General features: G+C 43.2%; 1 protein-coding gene across 6 annotated transcripts in view; it reads right to left on the bottom strand.

Moving 5' to 3' along the window:
• Positions 1-23,538, bottom strand: part of CAMSAP1 (calmodulin regulated spectrin associated protein 1) — a 53,478-nt gene that overhangs the window by 5,526 nt on the left and 24,414 nt on the right. For 3 of the 6 annotated variants that reach the window (XM_075259490.1, XM_075259491.1, XM_075259495.1), the window contains 11 exons: positions 22,877-23,038; positions 21,674-21,754; positions 13,984-14,043; positions 11,092-11,233; positions 8,215-8,354; positions 8,033-8,129; positions 6,968-7,136; positions 5,294-5,385; positions 5,021-5,105; positions 1,295-3,635; positions 53-189 (listed from right to left, as the gene is read on the bottom strand). In XM_075259490.1, the coding sequence (XP_075115591.1) occupies positions 53-189; positions 1,295-3,635; positions 5,021-5,105; positions 5,294-5,385; positions 6,968-7,136; positions 8,033-8,129; positions 8,215-8,354; positions 11,092-11,233; positions 13,984-14,043; positions 21,674-21,754; positions 22,877-23,038 (3,506 nt within the window). Of the gene's footprint in view, positions 1-52; positions 190-1,294; positions 3,636-5,020; positions 5,106-5,293; positions 5,386-6,967; positions 7,137-8,032; positions 8,130-8,214; positions 8,355-11,091; positions 11,234-13,983; positions 14,044-14,411; positions 14,445-21,673; positions 21,755-22,876; positions 23,039-23,538 lie in introns of all 6 variants that reach the window. The other 3 variants (XM_075259493.1, XM_075259494.1, XM_075259492.1) reach the window with 2 other exon arrangements.

Raw genomic sequence — 23,538 nt, 5'->3', positions numbered from 1 at the left:
CCCAAATCTTTAAATACACGTTTAGCTAATTATTAGGTGTTATGTGACTTACCGAGCTTCATCTCTCTTTAATTCCACCTCGGCTTCTAGCTGCTGCTTCCTCAGCCGAGCCTCTTCTGCTTTCTTCTGCTGCTTTAACAAAAAGGCCGCCCGCTTCTTAGCCAGCTCATCCTCTGCTTTCTGCTCATCCTGGAAGTGTGTAACAAGACAGATCTTATGTCAGGCTGCATTAAGTAATCTTTATTGTGTGTATGTTTTTTTTTTAGCTAAAGGCAGGAGCGATTTCAAAAGGAAGAAGAATTATAGAGGACAGACTTTATGTCACTTTCTGCTGATTCCACTTCTGGGTTTGGCTCAAAAACAAAACCCCACAGCAAAATGTACAACAAAAGTGACAAACTCCACATAGATCTCCAGCCTTAAACAAGTCTGAAATGGCCTAGGTTACAGGGGTTGTCCCAATATTTATTCCCTATCCACAGGACAGGTGATAAGTGCCCGATTGCCAGGTCCCCTAGTGATCAGGAGGATGGGTGAGGGGGGCCCCAAAGTTCCCATAAGGCCTCCTTGTGATGCATCGCCAGAACGCTAGCATGACTGACACTCTAGTTACCTCTATGGGACAGTATTTTCCTTCAGTGCCCACATCCTCATATAAGTGAATGTAGCGCCAACACTGGGGGAACTCAGTGATCGAACATTTATCCCCTATCCTGGGTAGAAGAGTCTATAATGGGACAACACGCTGGATAAAGAGGAATTTAAGGTATACATCCACCTCAAATTCTTTTTTTATTTTCCGTTCCCTAACTTCCTGTGGCACAAGGCAGAAGCAGAGCGTTGGCATTCTGACACTGATTAGGCCAAGATGATTGAAAATAATCAGACTCTGAATCAGATTCTTGCTCTGCAGAATACCGCATGGTATTTCCAGGGTCTATATCTATATTATAAAAAATATCTAAAACGGCATATTCCACTTGAAAAATAGTCTGTAATGTGTGACCTAGAAGCATGGGTAAAGTCTAGCATGCGATCAGAAGCAGCAAAAATGCCAACAAGTGTCTTTCTCCCCCCCCCCTTTTCTCATCCTGTAAAGTGATGGTTTAATGGGACCTAGTGGGGTTAGGAGTGATGGTGCACAGGGGACATGTAGAGGGAGGATACAGTGTTACACCAGAGGTCAGACCCCCTAGATCACGAAGGGATGGCATATCCTAGTGAAACGGAGTTGTACAACTCTAGGCTTCTAGATAAAATTCCAAGGGATGGGGAACAGAGGTGTGTTACTTGCCTTAAAGAAAAACCCCACACCAGACTTCTGATCTTCACTTATTACATCTGTAGACTTCTCAGAATGCTCTGCTCCATCCTCTTCCTCAGGATCTTTCAGGTCAGACAGATCTACCTCGATCAGGCTACTTTTGTTCTTGAGCCGGTCGTCCACCGGAACGTTTTCTTTACCAGATGTCTCAGGAGACCCCACACAAGCCACGCGTAGGCCATTCACAGCGTCCTTGTGCATTTGTTCAGAAAGAATATTTGCATCTTTGGATGTGGCTAGAACAAATGTCCTCTGGCTGTTATCCTCGTGCAGCCGGAAACTACCAGGGGATTTATCCTGGGGACCATTCGCTTGTTCTGACCTGTTCTCTACATTATCAGACAGGGTACAGGGCGATTTCAGAGGAGGGACTGATTTTAAATGGGGTAAGGTTTCTATACTGTGGGTGGGAGTTATTACACGCAATGTTTTCTCCTTGGTAGTTTTATGTTCAGATGCCCTTGACAACCTGGAGTTCCGACCCTGACCAAATCTCTTACGAGGTCCTGTCCCAGTTCCTGTCGGGGACAGGGGCTCCATAAACTGAACAGGTGGTTTTAACTTAAGATCTTGGGTGCCATTTGTAAGATCTGGTAGCACAGAGCCAGGGGCCTTCATAAGCATCTCTTGCTGCTGGGAGATTTTCAGGATGGCCTGTTGTAGTGTACTGATAGTTTCATTGAGTTTTTCAATGGAAAGGTTACACTCTACCACATCTACCTCAGATTCTGGTTCATCTGGAGTAACATCTGCGATTACATTGCACACTTCTTCTAAATCTGGTTCCTTGGGCTTCTGCTCAAACACTTCCTGAACTTTAGGTTCTTTGGAGACTTCGCTTTCCATGTCAGTTTTCTCAAGGTGCAGTTCTGCTTTAGAAGTGACTGCGTCAGCCTCCTCTAGGTTCTGTTTAGTGTAATCCTTCGGGAAATGTTCCGGCTTCAGAGGATGAGGAGATCCATCAGCTTTCCCTTTTTTCACAACATGCAAGAAAGCAGCTTTGCCAAGTTTTAAGCGTTGCCTTGCAGACAGCGACTCCATCTTCTTTTTTTGAGCCTCGATGGCTCTCCGCTTTTCCTCCAGCTGCATGTGAAGTTGGACAAGTTCAGAAGCAAGGACGTTTGCTGGGTCTTTGTTCTGCCTTCCAGGACTCTGTTCCCTCCGCTGCTTCCATGTGGTCAATGGCGGTGGGCAGCACTCTGAGCCATCCGGTGTGGTCTTTTGTGAGCTGCTTGTACTAGATTTTGTCTCGTAACTATTCAGTCTCTGAAACTTTCTCTCTGCAAAGCTGGTCATGCGAACACTGCCACTAGCCATGGAAACACTACTAAGCTGGGATATTGTACTCAGGCATGGACTAGAGCGCCCGCTGGCATCATCTTTGTCATCGTTCTCCTTGACTTTCATATCCTCCTGCAATTTTGCCGACTCTTCTTCACCTATGTATTTACAAACTGGGTGGGGAGGGGGAAGGCCCTGATCACACTCCACATCCTCCAGATCCAGAATGTCAGAATCAGAGTCATTCCTTAATACTGTCCATGTGCTTTCTGTATCTTGATCTTTATCTACTAGGGGATGTGCAGGTTTGTCCTCCTCAACAGGTTCTGCTTTAGAATCATGAAGGAAAAACCCACCACCAACCTGTTCTGATGGATCGACGCTGCTCGTCGCAAGTGGCCTAAATGTGCCGCTACCATTTTCCAATGACAGCTGCGGGGGAGGATCTGCAGCAGGTAAGTCAGTACTACAGACCGGGGTAAAAGTTCTGTTCAGGTCCCGTCCAGCATGGGTAGTGGTTATTTTCCTTCGTGGCAAAGACTGTGACGTCTCATTCAGACGTCTGGAAACAAAACTTTTCTGCTTGATCTCACCATACTCCTCTCTTTTGGGAACAGTTTGCTTTTCTTTTGCTGGTCTGAGAACAGCAGGCATTAAAGGCTCCAAGAAGAAACTCTCGGGCCTGCTATCTATGTCTGCAAGCATCCTTCCTGGGGATCTTGCTGTCCCAGGTTGACTAGAGGCTCGAGAAGAAATGCTCTGCACTTCAAGGTCTCCATGACTCGAGGTTTCATCTGCTCTAATATACGCAACAAGCTCCTCTTCATCATCTTCTATATCTACATTTCCCAGCAGACTTCTTGAAGAGACGTGTGCAGAAGTAGTACCGGGCTGGTGCTTGGGAGTGGCGTTTATGATATTTGAAGCCAGGCTGTCCTTACTTATTGACCGGGCTAGACTAATGCTATCGCCAGAGGTTGCATCAACATCATCAGCACAGTGGAGGGCAAATGGAGGTTGTGAGAGGGGCCTGCATGGAAAGGGAGAAAAATGCAAGAATCAACAACAAAAGCAGATTTTTATGTTACATATTATAGTATGTTATGTATATTATACAGTGAAGGAAATAAGTATTTGATCTCTTGCTGGTTTTGTAAGATTGCCCACTGACAAAGACATGAACAGTCTAGAATTCTAAGGGTAAGTTCATTTTAACAGTGAGAGATAGAATATCAAAAATAAAATCCAGAAAATAACATTGTATACATTTTATAAAAATTTTTGCATTTTGTATAGAGAAATAAGTATTTGATCTCTCTGGCAAACAAGACTTAATACTTGGTGGCAAAACCCTTGTCGGCACGCACAGCAGTCAAATGATTTTTTTGTAGTTCATGATTAGGTTTGCGCACATGTCAGGAGGAGTTTTGGTTCACTCCTCTTTGAAGATCATCTCTAAATCATAAAGATTTTGAGGTTTTGGCAGCACAGAGACTCAGTGGTTAGCACTGTAACCTTGCAGCGCTGGAGTTCTGGGCTCGAATCCTGCCTAGGGCAATATCTGCAAGGAGTTTCTATGTTCTCCCCATGTTTGCGTGGGTTTCATCCCACATTCCAAAGACATACTGATGGGGGAAAAAATAAAATAAAGATTTTGAGGCTGTCGTTTGGCAACTCGGAGCTTCAGTTCCCTCCATAAGTTTTCTATGGGATTAAGGTCTGGATACTGGCTAGGCCACTCCATAACCTTAATGTGCTTCTTTTTGAGCCCCTCCTTTGTTGCCTTGGCTGTATGTTTTGGGTCATTGCCCTACTGGAAGACAAAGCCATGGCCAATTTTTAATGTCCTGGCAGAGGGAGGGAAGTTGTCACTCAGGATTTTATGGTACATGGCTCCATCCATTCTCTCAATGATGCGGTGAAGTAGTTCTGTGCCCTTAGCATAGAAACACTCCCATAACATAATGTTTCCACCTCAATGCTTGACAGTGGGGACGGTGTTCTTTGGGCCATAGGCAGCATTTCTCTTCCTCCAAACACGGCGAGAGGAGTTAATACCAAAGAGCTCAATTTTTGTCTCATCTGACCAACCTGGATGATTCTGAGAGTGATTGGGTAAAGTTGCTGTGGTCAGATGAGGCAAAAATTGTCAGTAGCCCTGCCCCGAATATATGAGCTCAAAGAAAACCTATGGCCTGACTACTATACATAGAACCAGCCACACAGTTTGAGTGGTTGCTAAGACCACCACTAATAAAAATTTCCTATGTCACAATGACACAATTGTGAATTTATTTTGAAAGACATTTAAAAAAAAATTGAAAAGTCCTTAAAACAAAACAAAAACTTTGACTAAAAACTGAACATTACAAATTCAGGTTCAGGGACTAAATGCAGCTCAGGAATGAGGCTGACCTTGGCTTCTTTTCTGCCCATGCCATTACAGATGATCGAGGAGGAACATCAGAACGGGTCAAGGAATTAGAGCGATCTCTGTGACCTGAAAATGAATAAAAGTGGATAAAGATGCGTGAAATAAGTCATCTAGCAGCAGCTTAGTCACTTCTACCTACTAAGAACACATGCATGCAAGCTTTTGGAATGGGGAAGTGCTCTTGGTTTCAGGAAAAGGAATGGAGAAAAAAAAAAAAAAAGCTGAAAGTAACACGACAATACACTTCTACTTACTGGGACTATCGTCAGACTGTACAGTCTTCTGTTGTTTCTGTCTTAGGGGCAGGAGAGGGTGGGACGGGCTGAAGGCTCCGCTTCCTTTCCCACTGAATAATGAAGAATAAAATGTTAATTATGGGTCTAGCGTAATTGTGGAGGAAAAACAGAACACACACAGAGCACAGACACTGCCGAAACCACAAGAGGACAGAGAATTAAATATCATTAACCCAGAACACATCTTCAATTAAAACATCTGTGATAAAGAAAAAGCTAGGAGTAAATGTATGTGCCCGCCCTCCCCTGCTGCTCTATAGTATAGTGAGGAGACAGACACTCACCACTTTATAATCCAAAACACTATAGTACCCTGGGTCTATACTATATTGGCCCCTTACAGAATACAAACATCACAGAACTGTCTCCTAAGGTTCTCTTTTAGAAAGGACCCAGTTAAGTAGTGAAGCTACGTGTGTTCGTCTGTGTGCACGTCCCCAGTCCATAGTAAACAGCATGGACAGCACATGGAGGACATTGTGTGCTGCCATGCCTTCACGGACACATTCACTTTGACTAGTGAGCCTAAGCTGCAAAACTGACAGGTATAGGATCTGACCTGTGTATTGTCCTGGCTCTCTGACGCATACACGAACAAATGTATTGGGCCAGACGAGTTCTAGCTCTTGCATGAATACCAGGTACAGCACTGTACATTGTTTAGTGACTGTGGTATTGCAGTTCAGGGCTATCCATTTGCTGCTGTACCATGTGACTATTGAACATTACATGATCAGTGCAAGGAAGAGGCTGCATCGGTCATAAACACTTCAGTTAAAGGGATTTTCCCCATTTTCCTGTTTCTGCACCTCCCCCAAGCTTGCTGAACAGGACACTATGAAGTATCAATACTTATTATGATTACTAGAAATCCAATAACAATGCAAATTAAATCTGCACATGCTTCCAGAGAATTATGCAGTATTATCTGTGTGTTTATATCTAGAGATAACAGACAGGGCTTTATCAGCAAACTGCAATTAGCTAAACAGCAGAGCTGTAGATAACAGTGTGAGCACTGAGTGATGTCATCTGTCCTATCTTATCACACAGGTCCAGCGCTATGGAAATTATGTGTAGACAATTGGATTGGAGGAATAATTTCACATCACAGGACAGCACAGCAGCATTACTAAAACAATATTTAATTAGGAAAACTCTTCAATTTACACAAGCTAGCAGCATAGAGACGATACTTGAGATGGGAATACCACTTTGATTGGTGGGGCCCCAGGTGTCAGAATCCGACCAATTGGATATTAAGCCATAACTCTAAGGATAAATCATAAATATGCAAATCCCAGAAAACCCTTTAACTTCCATATTTGCAGACGGAAAATAAGCAGCCACCATCAACCTTCAGTCACCTACATGTTGCGCATATTTTCGAAGCGCAAAAGCAAGTATGGTGTAGATTCACTTTCTGTTGTGGAAATGTTGAGTATTCTCTCCATGGATTAACCACTTATTATACCAAAAGTGTGCAAATTCCACACGTAATACACGCACATTTTGCAGTGAATACATTGCAGATTTCTTGGTAGAAGATTTCTGCCTCATGAGGACTTCCTCTGAATGGTTACAACAACAATGCAATAAACCGCAATACAACAATTACAAAAAAACGCTCACTTCTCCACGTCCTCAGGTTGCAAGTAAATTCTGCTGCTGGAGTCCGACGTGCTATGAGCCAGCGAATGGGAATCTGCTGTGCCTGCGGGACTCGCCATAAAACTGCGCTTTGTTGCATTGGATATTGGAATTTGGGGACGACTGTTTTTATGTGGCAATACTGCTTTCGCTGTGTAGATAAGAGAGGCAAATTAAAATTCAGCATTTACAGTGAGAGAGTGACGTGTCCGGTAACATTCTCAGCAACAGAACCTCATACAGTTATAGTATAAGCAAAATCTATATTTAAAGTGAGTTTTCAGGTCTCAGAACTAGGATTTAAAGGGGGATCAGATTATAGATGGCCTGTAGTTACAGACAGGTCTGACTCTCAGCACCCCCACTGACCAGGCATTGAAGAGGCCATGCTGCTAAGCTGAGTGTTGCAGCCTTTTTGTCCACCTACCTACTAGGGGCTGTGTGGGATAATGCAGCTTTGTCCCATTCACTTAGGCTATTGTATGAAGTGTATGGCATCCATATTTTTCACAGCCCCACACAACTGAACAAATGAAATGAGAAGTAAAAATCGACAGGGATAGGAATGGCTTGATATTTTGTGCCTCACTTCTACAGATCTGTGGAAACTACAGAGGTGAGCATGAGGCTATAGAACTGAATGGGTTCGTATGGGATCCATTTTCATGGATCCATAAAAACAAACGGCAAATGGACCAAGACTATGATGAGGCCTTAAAGTATTAAGCAGGCTGAGAGCAGGTGTACATACCAATGTGACATGGCCGCTTCAACTGGCTGAGTACAGGGGTGCTTAGAATCTAACTCCATCCATCTTATATTGACGGCATTTTTTATGGATAGCCCTTTATCTTTATATATACTTTTTCATTAACAATGCCTATACCATGCCGTATGGTATATGTTGGGAAATCCCCCTATGTATACATTTGCGATGCAATTCCTCCCCATTTACTGATCTCCTCTCCACAGGTGCACAGTATAGCAGTACATCCCTATCTTACATTGCATTAGGTGCTCAGACATGACAAGTCCGATGGAACGTACCTTCTTTAGACTCTTGTAGGTCTCTCGGCTGTACAAAGTCAGGCTTCACATTTTCAAACCACCAGAAAAGCTCGGCAATAAAAACCATTATATTTGGCTGAAGGGACAAACAACAACAATTACTCCAAAATACATTGCCAGCGTGTGGCCTGTTAGTATTTACCTTCACCTGAGCCTCCTACCTTCAGGACTATGGAAGCATACAGCATGTCCTCAAGGGTCAGATAAAAACACTTATTGAGATATTCACTGGAGAACTCCTTCAGGAGCTGGATGTTGTACAGGCTGTCAGCAATGGATGGCACTTCCTTTAAACAGATGTCTGTGGGAGAGAGAACAGCCGTGTCAGAGGATGGCAGAACAAAGACTTAACCCTACAAGGAAAATTATTTCCATGTCTAAAGCTGGATCTACATATTACATAGATGTCAGCGGAAAGATTCTGCGGGATCAGGGATGTTAGCAACTTTCTGCTTTAAGAAATCCAGAGTAGAAACCTCACACTGCACTATTTTGGCTGAAAAAAATTAAAGACACCATGTAAATAAATAGATAGGCTGCATTATAAATGATGAGGTCTGTCGGGTGCAGTTTTTGTGACACAGAACGTACACTGCCATCTTTTTTGTCAGTCTGCTCTTATAGACATTAACGTGAACAGGAGAGTGCTGCAGTAGCCCGCAGAGTCACTGAACAAGAGATAGTGTTGGGCCATTTTTGTCACATGATTGGCGGAGGTGTTGGGGTCAGCCCCACTGATCTGAAATCCCAAGTATAGGCCATTAATATCTTGGAAGGGTCCACTGAAGTGTAGTATTAAATGGTGCCATTCAGGTAAATGAACGACTAAGAAAACACAGAAGACGCTAGTGGGGAATGCACCAGGGCAAGTGTTGCTATTTGTAGCAGCTGTGGGCTCTGACCTCCCTCCAAGTCTGTTGGCCATAACAGGACATATCAAAACTTGTTGTGTAGACCGCCGGCAGAGCACACAATCCTCAGGTGCTTTCCTCAGAGAAGACATTGAGAAGCAGTCACACACAGACAGATGTTTAGAGCCGTGGGTCTCAACTTGTGGTACGCAGTAAGAGTGCTCCCATAATGGTCATTAAAGGGATTTGTGCAGGGCATACATGGTGAGTCATAGCACTGTTACGCCACATGACCACTGTGGCCCAATCACTAGCCTCAGCGGTCCTTGACATTACTCAGGAAATCACCATCACAAATTAAAATCAGGCATTTCTCACTTATTTCACTGGGGGACACAGCACCAAGGGTATAGACCCGGGCCACTAGGAGAATAAAAAGCTCTCGGCTCCACCTCTGGGCTACATCCCTGCCACAGACACTGTGCTTGTTATTCAGTGTTATACCTAGGGTCTTAGTAGGCAATCACGACCTGACTGAAGTCTTTCTGTCTTACACAGTTTTTAATTTTCTTTCTCTTTCAGGGGCAGGGGGTTTTCAGTGTGTACGCCACACTAGTTGCATCCCCTGCGGGCGCAGCGCTCTGTAGTTGAGTGCCTTCCTGGTCACCCAGTCCTCATCCTCTGTTTGCTGCATTAGCGGCCAAATACTCCAGTGACCCCACTACCACTGTGGTGCCTGAAGACGCCAGTTAGGGTTGTAAGTTTCTGCAAGTGGCTGGGTGCTAGAGGTCTGCATGGCTGTGTTATTCCCACCCTCTGGGACTGCTTTAGGACATCCCATGATACTGTGTCTCCCAGTGAAATAAGCAAGAAAATGGGAATTTTTTGTACTCACCATAAAATCCTTTTCTCGTTGTATTCATTGGGGGACACAGATCCCACCCTTGTTTTTTCCTGCCAGAGCTGGTTTGATTCCTTTTTGGGTGCAGGACATATTGGTGTTTGTTGGCTCCCTGCTAACTTTTTGCTTAAGACAGAAAGACCTGAGTCAGGTAGTGACTGCCTCCTAAGACACTAGGATTAAAACTGACTAGCACAGTGTCTGTGGCAGGGTATAGCCCAGAGGCAGAGCCGACAGCTCTTCATTCTCCTAGTGTCAGCCTCCTCATGGCCGGGTCTATACCAATGGTGCCGTGTCCCCCGGTGAATACAACAAGAAAAGGATTTCATGATGAATACAAAAAAAAAAAAAAAAAAAAAATCCAATTTTTACTTCAATTAATGTATCAATACGTGTTGTGCAAACCATTGAAGGTTCATCTAATTCATCGCTCGGACCAAACATATCAGACTGCTATTACACTGTAGGGTCTCTTCAGACCCCTGAGTATAATGATGAGAGGCCCATGTGAGGTAAGCAAACATAAAAATCAATGTTACTCAGCTCTCCTGGACTCCAAAGCTGCACTTAGTCTCCTTCAGAAATGCTACATAGCATCCGGGACCGCTGACGTGGGTGCCCACCAGCGTCCGGACTCCGTTATCAGGTTTCCGTCTTCTGCATGCAGAAGACGGAAACCTGTCATGCAGAGTCCGGCCGTGAGTGCCGATGAGCGTTTTATGCTTTCCGCGGCGAAACCGTTTTTTTTTTAAACCGGACACAGAGTACTGCATGTCTGACACTGTCTGGTTTTAAAAAAAAAAAAAAAATGGTTTCGCCACGGAGAGCATAAAACGCTCACCGGCGCTCACGGCTGGACACTTTTCAAACCCATTCAAATGAATGGGTTTGAAAGATGCTGGCAGGTTTCCGTCTCCTGCCCTCGTTTTGTACAGGAAACGGAAACCTGCAGAACGCAGACCTCAGCACAGATGTGAACGAGCCCTGAGGCCTAAGGTTGGGACTCTGTGGTACATGAAAGTGTGACCGATGTCACTCTTGTGTCACGATGACCATAGGCCTCAGCAGTCCCTGACATTATTTAAAAAGGGGCGTTTGGTCTGAATGAAACTGCAGGCAGTGGCTCACGAATAATGTAAGAACCAAACAAAAAGAATCCAGATTGATGGTCAGTGTCGGTTATTTTTCTTGGTTAATTGCCCTGCCCTACTGGAGGTATACATTTTAACCTTTTAAAAAAAAAAAAAAGGAAAAAAAAAAAGTGTCCTTTCAAGTACACTGCCTACCATCCAACTTCATCAGCTCTGGGCAGTAGAAGTGTACAACTGTGAGAAGGGCGGCGCCATCACTGATATCTTTCATTAGATCTTCTAGCAACGGGAAGAAGGGAAGTTGTCTATTTGATGGGTGATCGCGACGGTAACGTACCTGAAATGGAAAGTGTTGACGATTATCACATAGGATCCATACAATGCCATTTTCTTTTACCACAATAAGGTGAAGAATAAAAACAATAGACTTTACATGTTAAACAACTACAACTAAAAAGTACAGAAGCGGGTGGACTGAGCTGCTAGTGATGGAAGAGTATTAAATATCCACACTGTAAGAACGCTACAGTAATAACCACACTATAACACCACAGGCAGGAGGAAACCGATCACTAGACAGGATCTCAGCTGATAGAAGAGTCACATGACACAGAAATATCTTGTGGGCGTCGCTAAATAGATATATACATTTTATTAATGATCTTTATTAAATGGGTTGCTATGTTGAGAAAACCCATTTTAACCCTCTATTAATAGGCTAATCGAGGGGTTAGGGAGAGGGAGATGTTCAGGATCCTCATCTCTTGGCCAGCATGGAGAGGGGACCTGGCCTGTATTATACAGGACACACAAGGATCTGACTGATGGCGCCCATAGCTGGCATTCTCAGATGGAGTCTTTTTAGCAGCGCACATGTTTATTCATGAGTACAGGATGCATATTCTGATGATCAGTAAGGGTTTCAGTGGTCAGACCCCCTATCAATCAGCCAGGGGTCTCAATCCTAATTGAAGAGAACAGGCTTTTATCAATGCTATAGGAAACAACTAACTATGCTGTAAGAATTTTGGTTGTGCACACATGTGGCTGGCGCACGGCTGATATCTCATGTTGAGCGGGAGGTTGTAGACTCACTTCAGATGAAACATGGATCATGCTGGGCTTAAAACGGAACTAAACTTTCCGACAACTTTAGATTTTCTGGCAGTATTTGCTTCGTAATTAAACTTTGTAATATACTTTATTGACAAATTTTGACTCCTTTCAGTGAAATCCTGTATTTTTTCACTATTCCCCTGGATTTTGTATTGAGAACTATTTCTGCCTCTCACTGTATGTTACTGTATATGGAGTAGGGGGCTGTCTAGTAGAGAAAATGAGGGGAGGGACACTTCAAACAGTAATATCTTGGACACTATATTAAAAAAAAAAAAAAAAAAAAAAAAAAAAAAAAAATACAAACTTTCTTTTGTTGCCATAAGAGGAGATTTTCTTCTTTAAAGGGATCCTATCACTCAGACATGATTTTTCCTAAGTACCACATCGGAATAGCCTTAAGAAAGGCTATTTGTCTCCTACCTTTCGTTGTCTTCTCCGTGCCGCCGTTCGTCTACAATCCTGGTTCTTGTCGGTATGCTAATGAGCTCTCTCGCAGCACTGGGGGCGTCCCCAAAACTGCGAGAGAACTCTCTCCAGCGCCGTTAACGCTTCTTCAGCAGCGTCATCTTCAGCCTCTTCTTCCGGCGGTAGCTTTTAACTTGTAAGGCCTCGGGCAGAGCAGACTGCGCATATGCCTACAGGCCACGAGAAAATGGCCGCTTGCACAATATTGGAAGCGGCCATTTTCTCGTGGCCTGTGAGCATGCGCAGTCTGCTCTGCCCAACGCCCGAGGCCTTAGTTGTTACAAGGCACCGCCAGAAGAAGAGGCTGAAGATGACGCTGCTGAAGAAGAGGAGGCGGCGCTTTAGAGTTCTCTCACAGCATTGGCGACGCCCCCAGTGCTGCGAGAGAGCTAATTACATACAGACAAGAATCGGGATTGTAGGCGAACGGTGGCGCGAAGACGACGAAAGGTAGGAGACAAATAGCCTTTCTTAAGGCTATTCCGACATGGTACTTAGAAAAAATCATTTCTGAGTGATAGGATCCCTTTAATATGACACCAAGTCACAGTGCTACCCTTATTTTGTCTACCTCATACACAGTCCTGTACTCCATACACAGCCACATGCAATGAGAGGCAGAAACAAGGGGAAAAAATGCAGGATTTCACAGAAAGGAGCCAAAATTTGTTAATAAAGTATATTTATTTATGAAGCAAATAGTGTCAGAAAATCAAAAATGGTCAGAAAGTTTAGTTGCACTTTAGAGTGAACTTGTAAGGGGGATTTGGGACAATAAACTACCCCCACACAGGTGTATGTCCTCCATCATCACAGCTGAACTGCGCAGACACTCACCAGAGGTGAGACTCATTTGACACCTCTCTAGTCAAGTATAATGGCTTGGGGTTTATTTTGTTGTTGTTTTTAAATGCTGGTATGAATGGATTTCAAATATGGCAATTTGGGACACTAAACCCCAACTTCATAAAGGACCGATCAGTGATTTAGTATCCCAAATACAACTAACTGGTTCTCTTTAAACATGTCCAATTTTCTGTTTTTGCTGAAGCCACTGCCAGAGATTAGCAGCAGCTTATTCCCTCTACACCAATGTTTCCATATAGCCCGGGCCCAACAGTTCAATAAAGATCAATGACAAAAACATATACATCACCCTTTAGACAATCCCACAAAATACTTCACTTATGGTTTTATATCCATTCCTCTACTAATGTGTGTGAATTGAACATCAAAAAATGCAGGGAAAACAGGCAAATCAAGTCCTAGCCGCCATAGGCTACCCTAGATATAGAGTTAGTAAGCCGGCATAGAAGGGAGAGAAAGATACTGAAAATGTCCATTATGGGACAAACATTTTCAGGGTGAGAAAGTTTTAGATCACACGTAGTAAGAGAAAATTATAGTGTAGACCATCCTAGCTACACAGGGGGGAAACAGTGGAGCAGATTGCGCTCCCATAAGTCAGATCTGCTAGTTATGAAAAGGTTATATATACTATACCACTCGTGCATACTCCACAGGTTCCTGCATGCAATGCGCTAGGGCATGCATTAGATCAGGCTTACAGACACAGATGGAACAGAAAGAACAAACGGTTAATGCACAAAGGATGGTTAGAAGTGAAATCAGTCACAGACAGAGACAGACGGACAAAAGCACAGAGTCATGGGCAATGCCAGGGGGGTTTCTCTTCTTGTGTGGATATTACGTACGTATACGGCTAGTAAACAATATGCCGGTGCTCTCTGGGCAGTTTATGGGTACTTTTTTTTGGAGGGGGTTGGGGGGGCTGCTTTGTCATTCTGTTTCCTGCTACTTTGGCGGCAGACGTGGAGAGAAGAGTATGGAGAAGCTGACTGAAGATACGCTACAATGAGAGAGTGCCATGGGTGGATGGATGAGAATTTACAGAGAGGGACTTCACTTACAGGTACTAACTTCCAATACCATTTTGAAGGTGACTTCAGGAGACAAGGAAAACAAGTTAGGCAGAAGAAAGGAAAGTCTTGCAGTATTAAAAAAAAATTGCAAAATACATAAGATTCAGTTTTAACCCTTGTATCCAGAACTTTCCATTCTTTACCAAATTTAGCTCAACCAGATCAGCAATCAATGCATAATACAGTATATTACTTTACACAGGAAAGCATTGACCGCCACTATAAATGTATATATGTAGACAAAGCCTGGAGTCATCTGTCTCTATTCTAGTCTGCAGCAATCGTTCAATCCCTTGCAGCGCCACCACAGGAGAAATTAAGTATTACAGAGTTTCAATCAAAGGGTTGTTCCTGTAATGTAATCAAAGTGATAGGCTTGGCAGCAAACCACTAGAATTAACCGGTTAAGGACCAGGCCCAGAAGTACATTAAGGACCGGGCCTCTTTTTTCAAAACTGACATGTGTCACTTTAAATGGCAATAACTTTGAGACGCTTTAACTTACACAAGTGATTTTGAGATTGTTTTTTCGTAACACATTATACTTCATGTTAGTGGTAAACACTAATCAATATTTTTGTATTTATTTATAAAAAAACTAGCAAATTTGATGGAAATTTGGAAAAAATTGCAATTTTCAAAATGTGAAATTCTCTGCTTTTCAGGCAGATAGTCATACCATCCAAATACATGAATAAATATTATCTCCCATATCTCTGCTTTATATCGGCATCATCTTTTGATTCTCTTTTAATTTATTTAGGCTGTTACAAGGCTTACAAGTGTAACAGATTTTCCAGATTTACAAGAAAATTCCTCAAATTAATTTTTTAGGGAACACTTCAGTTCTGAAAGGAATTATAAAGGCCTAAATAATAGAAACCCCCATAAATCACCCCATTTTCAAAACTACACCCCTCAAATTATTCAAAACAGCATTTGGGATGTTTGTTAACCCTTTAAGCATTTCATAAGAATAAAAATAATATGGAGGTCAAATTTAGACATTTCATTTTTTTTCACTACATTCATTTAGACCTAAAATTAACACATTCACAAAGGGTTAAAGGAGAAAATGCATCTCACATTTTGTTATGCAATTTCTCCCGTGCACAGAAATACCCCACATGTGGGTGTAAACTGATTTTTGGGCACATGGTAGTGCACGAAAGGGAAGGAGTGACACTGGGTGTTTGAACAGCATATTTTGCTGGAATAATTTTCAGGCACCATGTCGCATTTGCAGAGCCCTTAGCGTACCAAAACAATGGAAACCCCCCAAAAGTGACCCCATTTTAGAATCTACACCCCTCACAGAATTCATCAAGCGGTATAGTGAGTATTTAGACCCTACAGTTGTTTCACAGATTTTACTAACATTGGAATGTGTAAAAGAAAAATTACTAAAATGTCACTTTATCCCCAAAGTTTTCATTTTCACAAGGGGTTAAAGGAGTAAAATCCTCCCAAAGTTTGTTAAACAATTTATCCTGAACATGGCAATACCCCATATGTGGCCATATTCTGCTGTATGGGTACATGGCGGGGCTCAGAATGGAAGGAGCGCTATTTGGCTTTTGGATGGCAGATTTTGCTGGAATAATTTTTAGGTGCCATGTCGCATTAGCAGAGCCCCTAGAGTACCAATACAGTGGAAACCCCCTAAAAGTGACCCCATTTTGGAATCTACACCCCCCACAGAACATATCAAAGGGTAGAGTGAGCATTTTGACCCTACAGCTGTTTCACAGATTTTATTAACATTGGGACATGAAAATGAAAAGTTACTTTTTTTCCAACAAACTGTCAATTTAGCCCCAAATTTTTCATTTTCACAAGAGGATAAAGGAGAAAAAGCTCCCTAAAGTTCGTTACACAATTTCTCCTGAACACAGAAATGCCCCATATGTGGCCATAATCTACTGTATGGGAACATGGCGGGGCTCAGAATGGAAAGAACGCTGTTCGGCTTTTGAAGGGCAGATTTTGCTGGAATATTTTTCAGGTGTCATGTCGCATTTGCTGAGCCCCTAAAGTACCAATAAAGTGGAAACCCCCTAAAAGTGACCCCATTTTGGAAACTACACCCCTCATAGAATTTATCTAGGGGTTTGGTGAGCATTTTGGCCTCACAGCTGATTCACAGATTTTATTAACAATGGGACGTAAAAATAAAAAATTACTTTTTTTTTTCCAATTAATCGTCCATTTAGCGCCATATTTTTAATTTTGCAAGTAGCTGAAGAATTAAAAGCATCCCAGAGTTTGTTACACAATTTCTTCTTAACACGGCAATACCCCATATGTGGCCATAATCTGCTGTATGGGTACATGGCGGGGCTCAGAATGGAAAGAGCGCTGTTTGGCTTTTAGAAAGCAGATGTGGCTGGAATAGTTCTCAGGTGCCATGTCGCATTAGCTGAGCCCCTAAGGTATCAATACAATGGAAACCCCCCATTGTGACCCCATTTTAGAAACTACACAGGTGACAGTAAACTGGAATTCACCAAGAAGTGACCCCATTTTGTAGGGACAATTTTAGGGCCTCTGCAAATGTGACGTGGTGTCCAAAAACAAAGAATCTAAATCTGCACTCCAAAAGCACAAATTGCTCCTTCACATCTGCGCCCTGCTGGGTACCCAAATAGCGGTGTATGCCCACATGTATGACACTGGTGTACCCCGGATAACGTACTTAATGCCATATGTGGGTAGAAATGGCTGTTTGGGCACAGCCGGGCACAAAAGGGAAGGAGCACTATTTTGGTTTTTGGAGCACAATTTGGTTTTTGGAAGTCATGCCACTTTTGCAAAGCCCCTGAATTGCCAATAAAGTGGAATCTGCAGACATGTCACCCCATTTTGGACACTAGCCCACTCATGGGATTTATCAAGTGGTGTAGCGAGAATTTTTAACCCCTGAGTGTTGCATTTATTTAGTTTCCAGAAATGAAATCACAGCTGATAATGAAGTTAAAAATGAAAATTTTCCAGAGATTTGCCATTTTAGTGCCCGATATGTTGTGCCCAACTTATGTCAGCAGAGACACTCCAAAAACTGGTAAGCGGGTATCCCGGGCACAACACTACATGTTACGCACAGAAATTACGGATTCCTGGAAAAATTGTCATTTTCACCTCTCACAATCAGCTTCGTATTCATTTATGGATAATAAGTTATAGCAACACTTGGGGGTTAAAAATGCTCTCTGTACCCCTGCATAAATCCTTCAGGGGTGTAGTTTCCAAAATAAGGTCTCATATCAGGGGATTCCACTTTACTGGCGTTTCAGCTCTACAAAAGTGTCATGGCATCCACAAACCAAACCGTCTGTGCTCCAAAAACCCAATAACCCTTCTTCCCTTCTGTGCGCGGCTGTGCCCTAATATCTGTTTATACTCACATATGACATTACGTCCGTTATCCTGGGTACACCAGTGTCATACATGTGGCATAAACTGTAGTTTGGGCGCTCAGCAGGGCGCAGAAGGGAAGGAGCGCTATGCGGCTTTTGGAGTACAGATTTGGATGTTTGGTATTTGAACGCCATGTCATGTTTGTAGAGCTTGTAAGGTACCAGAAAAGTGGATTCCCCAAAGGAGTGACCCCATTTTGAAAACTGCACCCCTCAAAGAATTTATCAGGGGGTGTAGTGAGTATTAGTATCCCGGACGTCACTGCACAGCGGATGGCGAAGAGGGAATATATAAGCTGTGCGGAGAACATTGCAGACACCAAATTCCCTACTATGTCCCAGTAGCTCCTATGATTGGGGGAGTCACTCTGGGGGTCACTTCTGGTGTTTTTTCGCTCATAAGCTGTAAATTTGGGGTGTCCCCTGATATTCGCTCGCACAGCTTATATATTCCCTACCTGCCGCAGCCAGTTGTGTTCTAATAATTTGGCGATTTTTGGGGGGTTTTGCCTTGACATTGCTAGATGCTATATTTTCTTTATTCTTCTGGTGATGTTGCCATATAAGGGCTTGTTGTTTGCGGGATGAGATGCATTTTGTAATGACACCATTTTTGGGTGCCTACAACTTACTGATTACATTTTATTAACTCTTTCTTGCTGGATTAAAAAAAAAAAAAAAAAAAAAAAATCAATCCTGCATTGAGTTTTACATTTAAAAATTTTCGCCATGCAGCGTACAGTATAAGTAACACATGTCCTTTATTCTGCGGGTCGGTACGGTTACGGCGATACCTCATTTATGTTATTTTTTTATGCGATACTAAGTCTGCAGAACAAAAACACATATGGGGACATAAATCAATGTTTTTTGCATCGCCATCTTCTGAGAGGCGTAACATTTTTATTTTTCGGTTGACAGTGTTGGTTGAGGGCTTATTTTTTGCAGGACAATGTGCGCTTTTTATTGGCACTGTTGTGGGGTGAATATGACTTTTTGATCACTTTTTATAGCATATTTGGTAGGATGAGATAGCAAAAAATCATTACTTCCGGCGAGTTTTTTCCGTTTTTTTTTCCCCGACGTTCACCGTGTACATTAAATATTATTTCAGTTTTATTGTACAGGTTGTTACGGACGCGGCGATACCAAATATGCATTGCTTTTTTTTAATTTTTAGTGCTTTTTTTTTTTATATAATTCATTTTGTATAGAAAAAAGGGATTTTTGGACTTTAGAACTTTTATTACTTTTTTCATACACTTTTTTTTAAAAAAAACTTTTTTTTTTTACTTTTTCATGTGTCCCTTTAGGACACTTGAATCAGTTGATGCTTTGATGAAAGCATCAACTGATTCTGCACAATAGCAGACAGGACACGAGCAGGACATGAACCTGCTTGTGTCCTGTAAGTTGCAGAGGAAGTGAGCTGCATCGCTCACTTCCTCCATCGCCCGGGCAGAAGCAGCAGGTATGTGGGGGCTCCGGTAGTCTGGGGTCACTGGCCAGACCCCAGACTACCTTTTACTGACATTGGCACCCCCCGATCTCGCCGCGGGGGGTGCCGATCACTTTCAATTATCGGTGGATCCCTTTCGATCGCGCCGTGATGTTTGACGGCGCGATCGAAAGGGTTAACACGTCCAGTCGGACTCAGTTCCGACTGGACGTTATGGAGGAAGGGGTTAGGTGTTAGTAACACCTAACCCCTGTCCCCCCCGCACCCCTCCCCCCGCCAGAAAGGTACCTAAAGGCCGGACGTATTTCGGCAATAGTCCGGTCTTTAGGTACCAGCACATGAGGCCGTAAATTTACGTACGGCGGTCCTCATGTGGTTAAAAGGGGTTATCTGGCCCGCAGGGTTTTTTTTTATGCTGGCGACCTATCCATAGATGGGGGTCTGACAGCAGTACCCCACACTGATCAGGTGATCCGGCTGCCTCCTCAGAACTGAAGTACCCCAGTTCCACCACTATACAGGACAAGAGCTGCTTACGGTGCTAGGAGTTAGTCTTAGTCTTCCTGTCAAACGTTCGCTGATCAGATACTGAAGTCCTATATCCTGTGGCTGGTAAACCCATTTAATAATAAAAAGGTCCATTAAAAGGGTTTTCCCGTCCAAGTGTCTAACTGCTGGGAGTCCCACCTAACATGATAACCGGGTCCTGTCTGAAAGGATCGGCAGTTGCACGTCTGCTGATATTCCATTCAGATTCTTTGGGATTGCCAGACATAACCAAGCACTGTACGGTCCAGCGGTCAGATCACCAGAGATCAGACACTTCTCTCCTAACCAGAGGGTAGCAAGTAAGTCTTCTTTATGGAAAAATCCATTCAGGCCAGAAAACAGAAACACAGGTTCTAAAAACCTGACATGTGCTTAAGCAATACAGAGAATGAGCATCAAAGGGATGAAAACCAAATCTCCTCCTATTCTTTCTATGCTCTTTATGCTACTAGGTGCAGGATCAGGATCTAACATTCAAGCCTCTTGTGCTAAACTTTGATTGTAACAGCAGCAGAACAAGATAGGTGGCGCTATAAAGCAGTTTGTGTATTAATTCAAAATAGACGTTTGCATTATAAAGCACAAATAAGCACAAATCCAGATTAGTAGGGTGCAATCCATTTTGTTAACAGGACAGGATTGCTGGTGAGTGCAGTGTAAGATGCGCCTGTTATAGCATGCAAGGACTTTGGATTCTTAGATTTTATATACTAGGCAGACATGATCTGAAGAGCAGCTAGGCAGCTTCACAGGAAATCCATTCTAGACTTTCAATACCAATGGTTCTCCATATCAGAAATAGAGATCACTGATGACCTGGGATTGGTAGACAGTCTCACAACTAGTCTGTCCATACTGGCTGGGAGACAGGTCACACTAGTTTCCACTCTATGCCTGGCGCATGCAACCAAAACCCCATAAACTCACATGGGGACAATGTCAGCGTGACTTCACAGGGAATTCCTCAAATTTACCTGCAAAATCATGTGACCATTAGCCATTGCAAGTAGGCATAGGTACATGTGAGCCACAAGACACAAATTCTGCCTTATACAATAGATAGTCAATATATGGGAAATGGTATCTATGACTGTTAAGAGTCTGAAAATCCCTTAGAACCTGCTGATGGGGATGAACAAGTTTCACGACAGAAAAATCAAAGTTTTGATGCCCCTGCTACAATGACGGCAAGCACCTGACTGCTTCCGTTCTACATGACTGTTCTAGTCGCCTTCTGGAGCTTATAGCCATCACTTAGAAACAGGGGGCCAGGAAGTGTGCACTGCACATGAAGGGGTCACTTACTGCGTAATTGCCATTACAGTACCAGGGGTATTAAAATGTGGACTTAGGATTCTGTATGAATATCACCCCCATCGCCCATCCTCTATATAGTGTTCTGAGGGGGTCAATACTGCTAACCAAACCCTCTACCCTTTAAAACACAGTAAACTTAAAGCTAAGTTATTGACACATTTGGGTTCCCTTGAATATGTTCACCTATGAAGATATGACTATCTGGTCATGTAAGCACTACTACACATGACCACTGGCCATGGTGTGATGCCTTGCAACCTACTATACCTAGGACTGGAGCCAAAGACTATATCTGCTGTTCTGAAACATCAACTTCCGGCATCGCCCGCCAGTCACTGGCTGGTAGTTGTAGTGCCACAACAGCTGCCTTTAGTATAATGGGTGACCTATGAATGACACTACCCCAATAAGATTGTTCCAGGGGGCAGTAGCTTACACTTGAGCTTAACCTTACATCAGAGCATAATGAGGGCCTGCGGTTTCCATAGACATGAAAGTAGCATTAATACCTTTTGATGACTTGGGCTCTCGATTATCTGCTGTTTTATCCTGTGCTCTTTCTCCAGAATCTCCCTCATTTTCATGTTTACCTGAAACAGAAGAACATATTGTCCATTAGGGCACACACTGGTAACTTTTATACTATGGTGACACTCATTAAAAAGGGGTTCTCCAGGGAGTCTGTTTTCCAGGATTTTTAGGCTATGAAATCCAACCTACAAATGGCTCCAACCACAGGTCATGTGATCAGAACTGAAACTACTAACGGACCGGGTGCCTGTTCTCATCTCCCCGCACATGCTCATTCAGCCCAAAGCAGAATATGACAACTTAAATATTAGAAAAAAAATAAAAATTCTACAATACTGAATACATTAGAGGCAATACGTGAACAAGGAAGAAAGAAAGTAATCCCAACACTGTATCCATTAAATCCCTACTTCAGTGCACTGTAATACGCTCCAGTGCTGTAGCACAGGGTATACCAATGGACAGTGAACAATACAGCCACTCACCAGTCACATTCATTCACTTTATACAGCCCCAGAATGGATACCTGACTGGTCATGTGACATGCGGACTGACCTGCTGATTCACACAGGAGCCAGAAGTCTCTACTTTCTATGTAAATCTAGGGAACATCCAGACCCTCACAAACTTGTATAGGAAAAGCGACTTCCACCTGGTCAAGTGATACACATCAAAAGGGAAAAATTGGGGAAACAGAGAAGAAAAAAAAAATCCCACTCACTGAACCTCGTGCTTACACCGCTGGCCACAGGCACCTTCGGCTTGGAGCAGCAATCTCCAGGTCCAAACAAAACGCAACTTTTAATTATAAGCACATATCACAATAAAAGGGATAACTTGTGCGAAAAGTTACCCCCTAGACCCATGTAGGGCGTCTGGCTGACGCGTTTCGGAGATAATGCGTCTCCTTATTCATAGCCTGGTCATGTGATGTCCTGACTGAACTATCAATTCGCACACCAGCTGGAAGTCACTTTTCCTTTGCAAGTTTATGTAGGTCTGGATGTTATGTTCCCTGTGCAGTGTGTAAATCGGTAGGTCAGTGTGCAGATCACAGGAGCAGCCGGGGGCCATTCTGGAGCTGTATAAAGTGAACAATGCACCCAGCGAGTATGTCCTGTACTACAGGGCTAGAGGTTACTGAAGGGATTGGAATGGGGTCTTAATGCTTAGGACAGTACCTTATTGATCCAAAAAACCATGGCATCCTCGAGATCATACGGTAACTCTTTGGAGGCACTGAATGTAGAGAATCGCTTGACACTTGACACAACCTTTTCAATGCTCATCATCTCCACAGTATAGGCCATCATCAGCGCATCAATCATAGACATGTGTGCACTCTGGAAAAGACAAAAAAAAACAAAAACAAAGAAAACATCAGTAAATGGATTAGAAAACAGAACTGCACTGTCAGACACAACTTCCAAAGTGCAATTCAAGGACAATTCCTTTCAGTATGTCCCTTCACTATGGTCCTGAAATTTGGATTCGGAGCAAACACACCAGGCTGGGGCAGGGACATAGATTTCACTGCTGTGGAGGTGAAGAAAAGAGACTACTGGTCTGAACCCGCAAAAAACATGGAAAAAGTTGTCTTGGTTGCGGATCTGTGACATGCCAAGATATATCATGGAAGCATTGTCATACGAGAGGGCATAAAGTCATGGCATCCTCTAGATCAGGGGTCCTCAAACTTTTTAAACAGTGGGCTGGAGGCAGAGCAGGTCGCACAGACATCAGGAGCGGTGCCCTCCAATAGGTAAAGTGAAGTGCGCTCCATGGCCTGGCCCGAGCTCCCCAGGAGCTTCATTATAAATGCACGCCTGCCGGCATTGTCGGC

This window comes from Leptodactylus fuscus, chromosome 11 (genome assembly GCF_031893055.1).
Source record: "Leptodactylus fuscus isolate aLepFus1 chromosome 11, aLepFus1.hap2, whole genome shotgun sequence".
Taxonomy (NCBI): domain Eukaryota; kingdom Metazoa; phylum Chordata; class Amphibia; order Anura; family Leptodactylidae; genus Leptodactylus; species Leptodactylus fuscus.
This window is presented reverse-complemented; position numbering and strand designations above follow the sequence as displayed.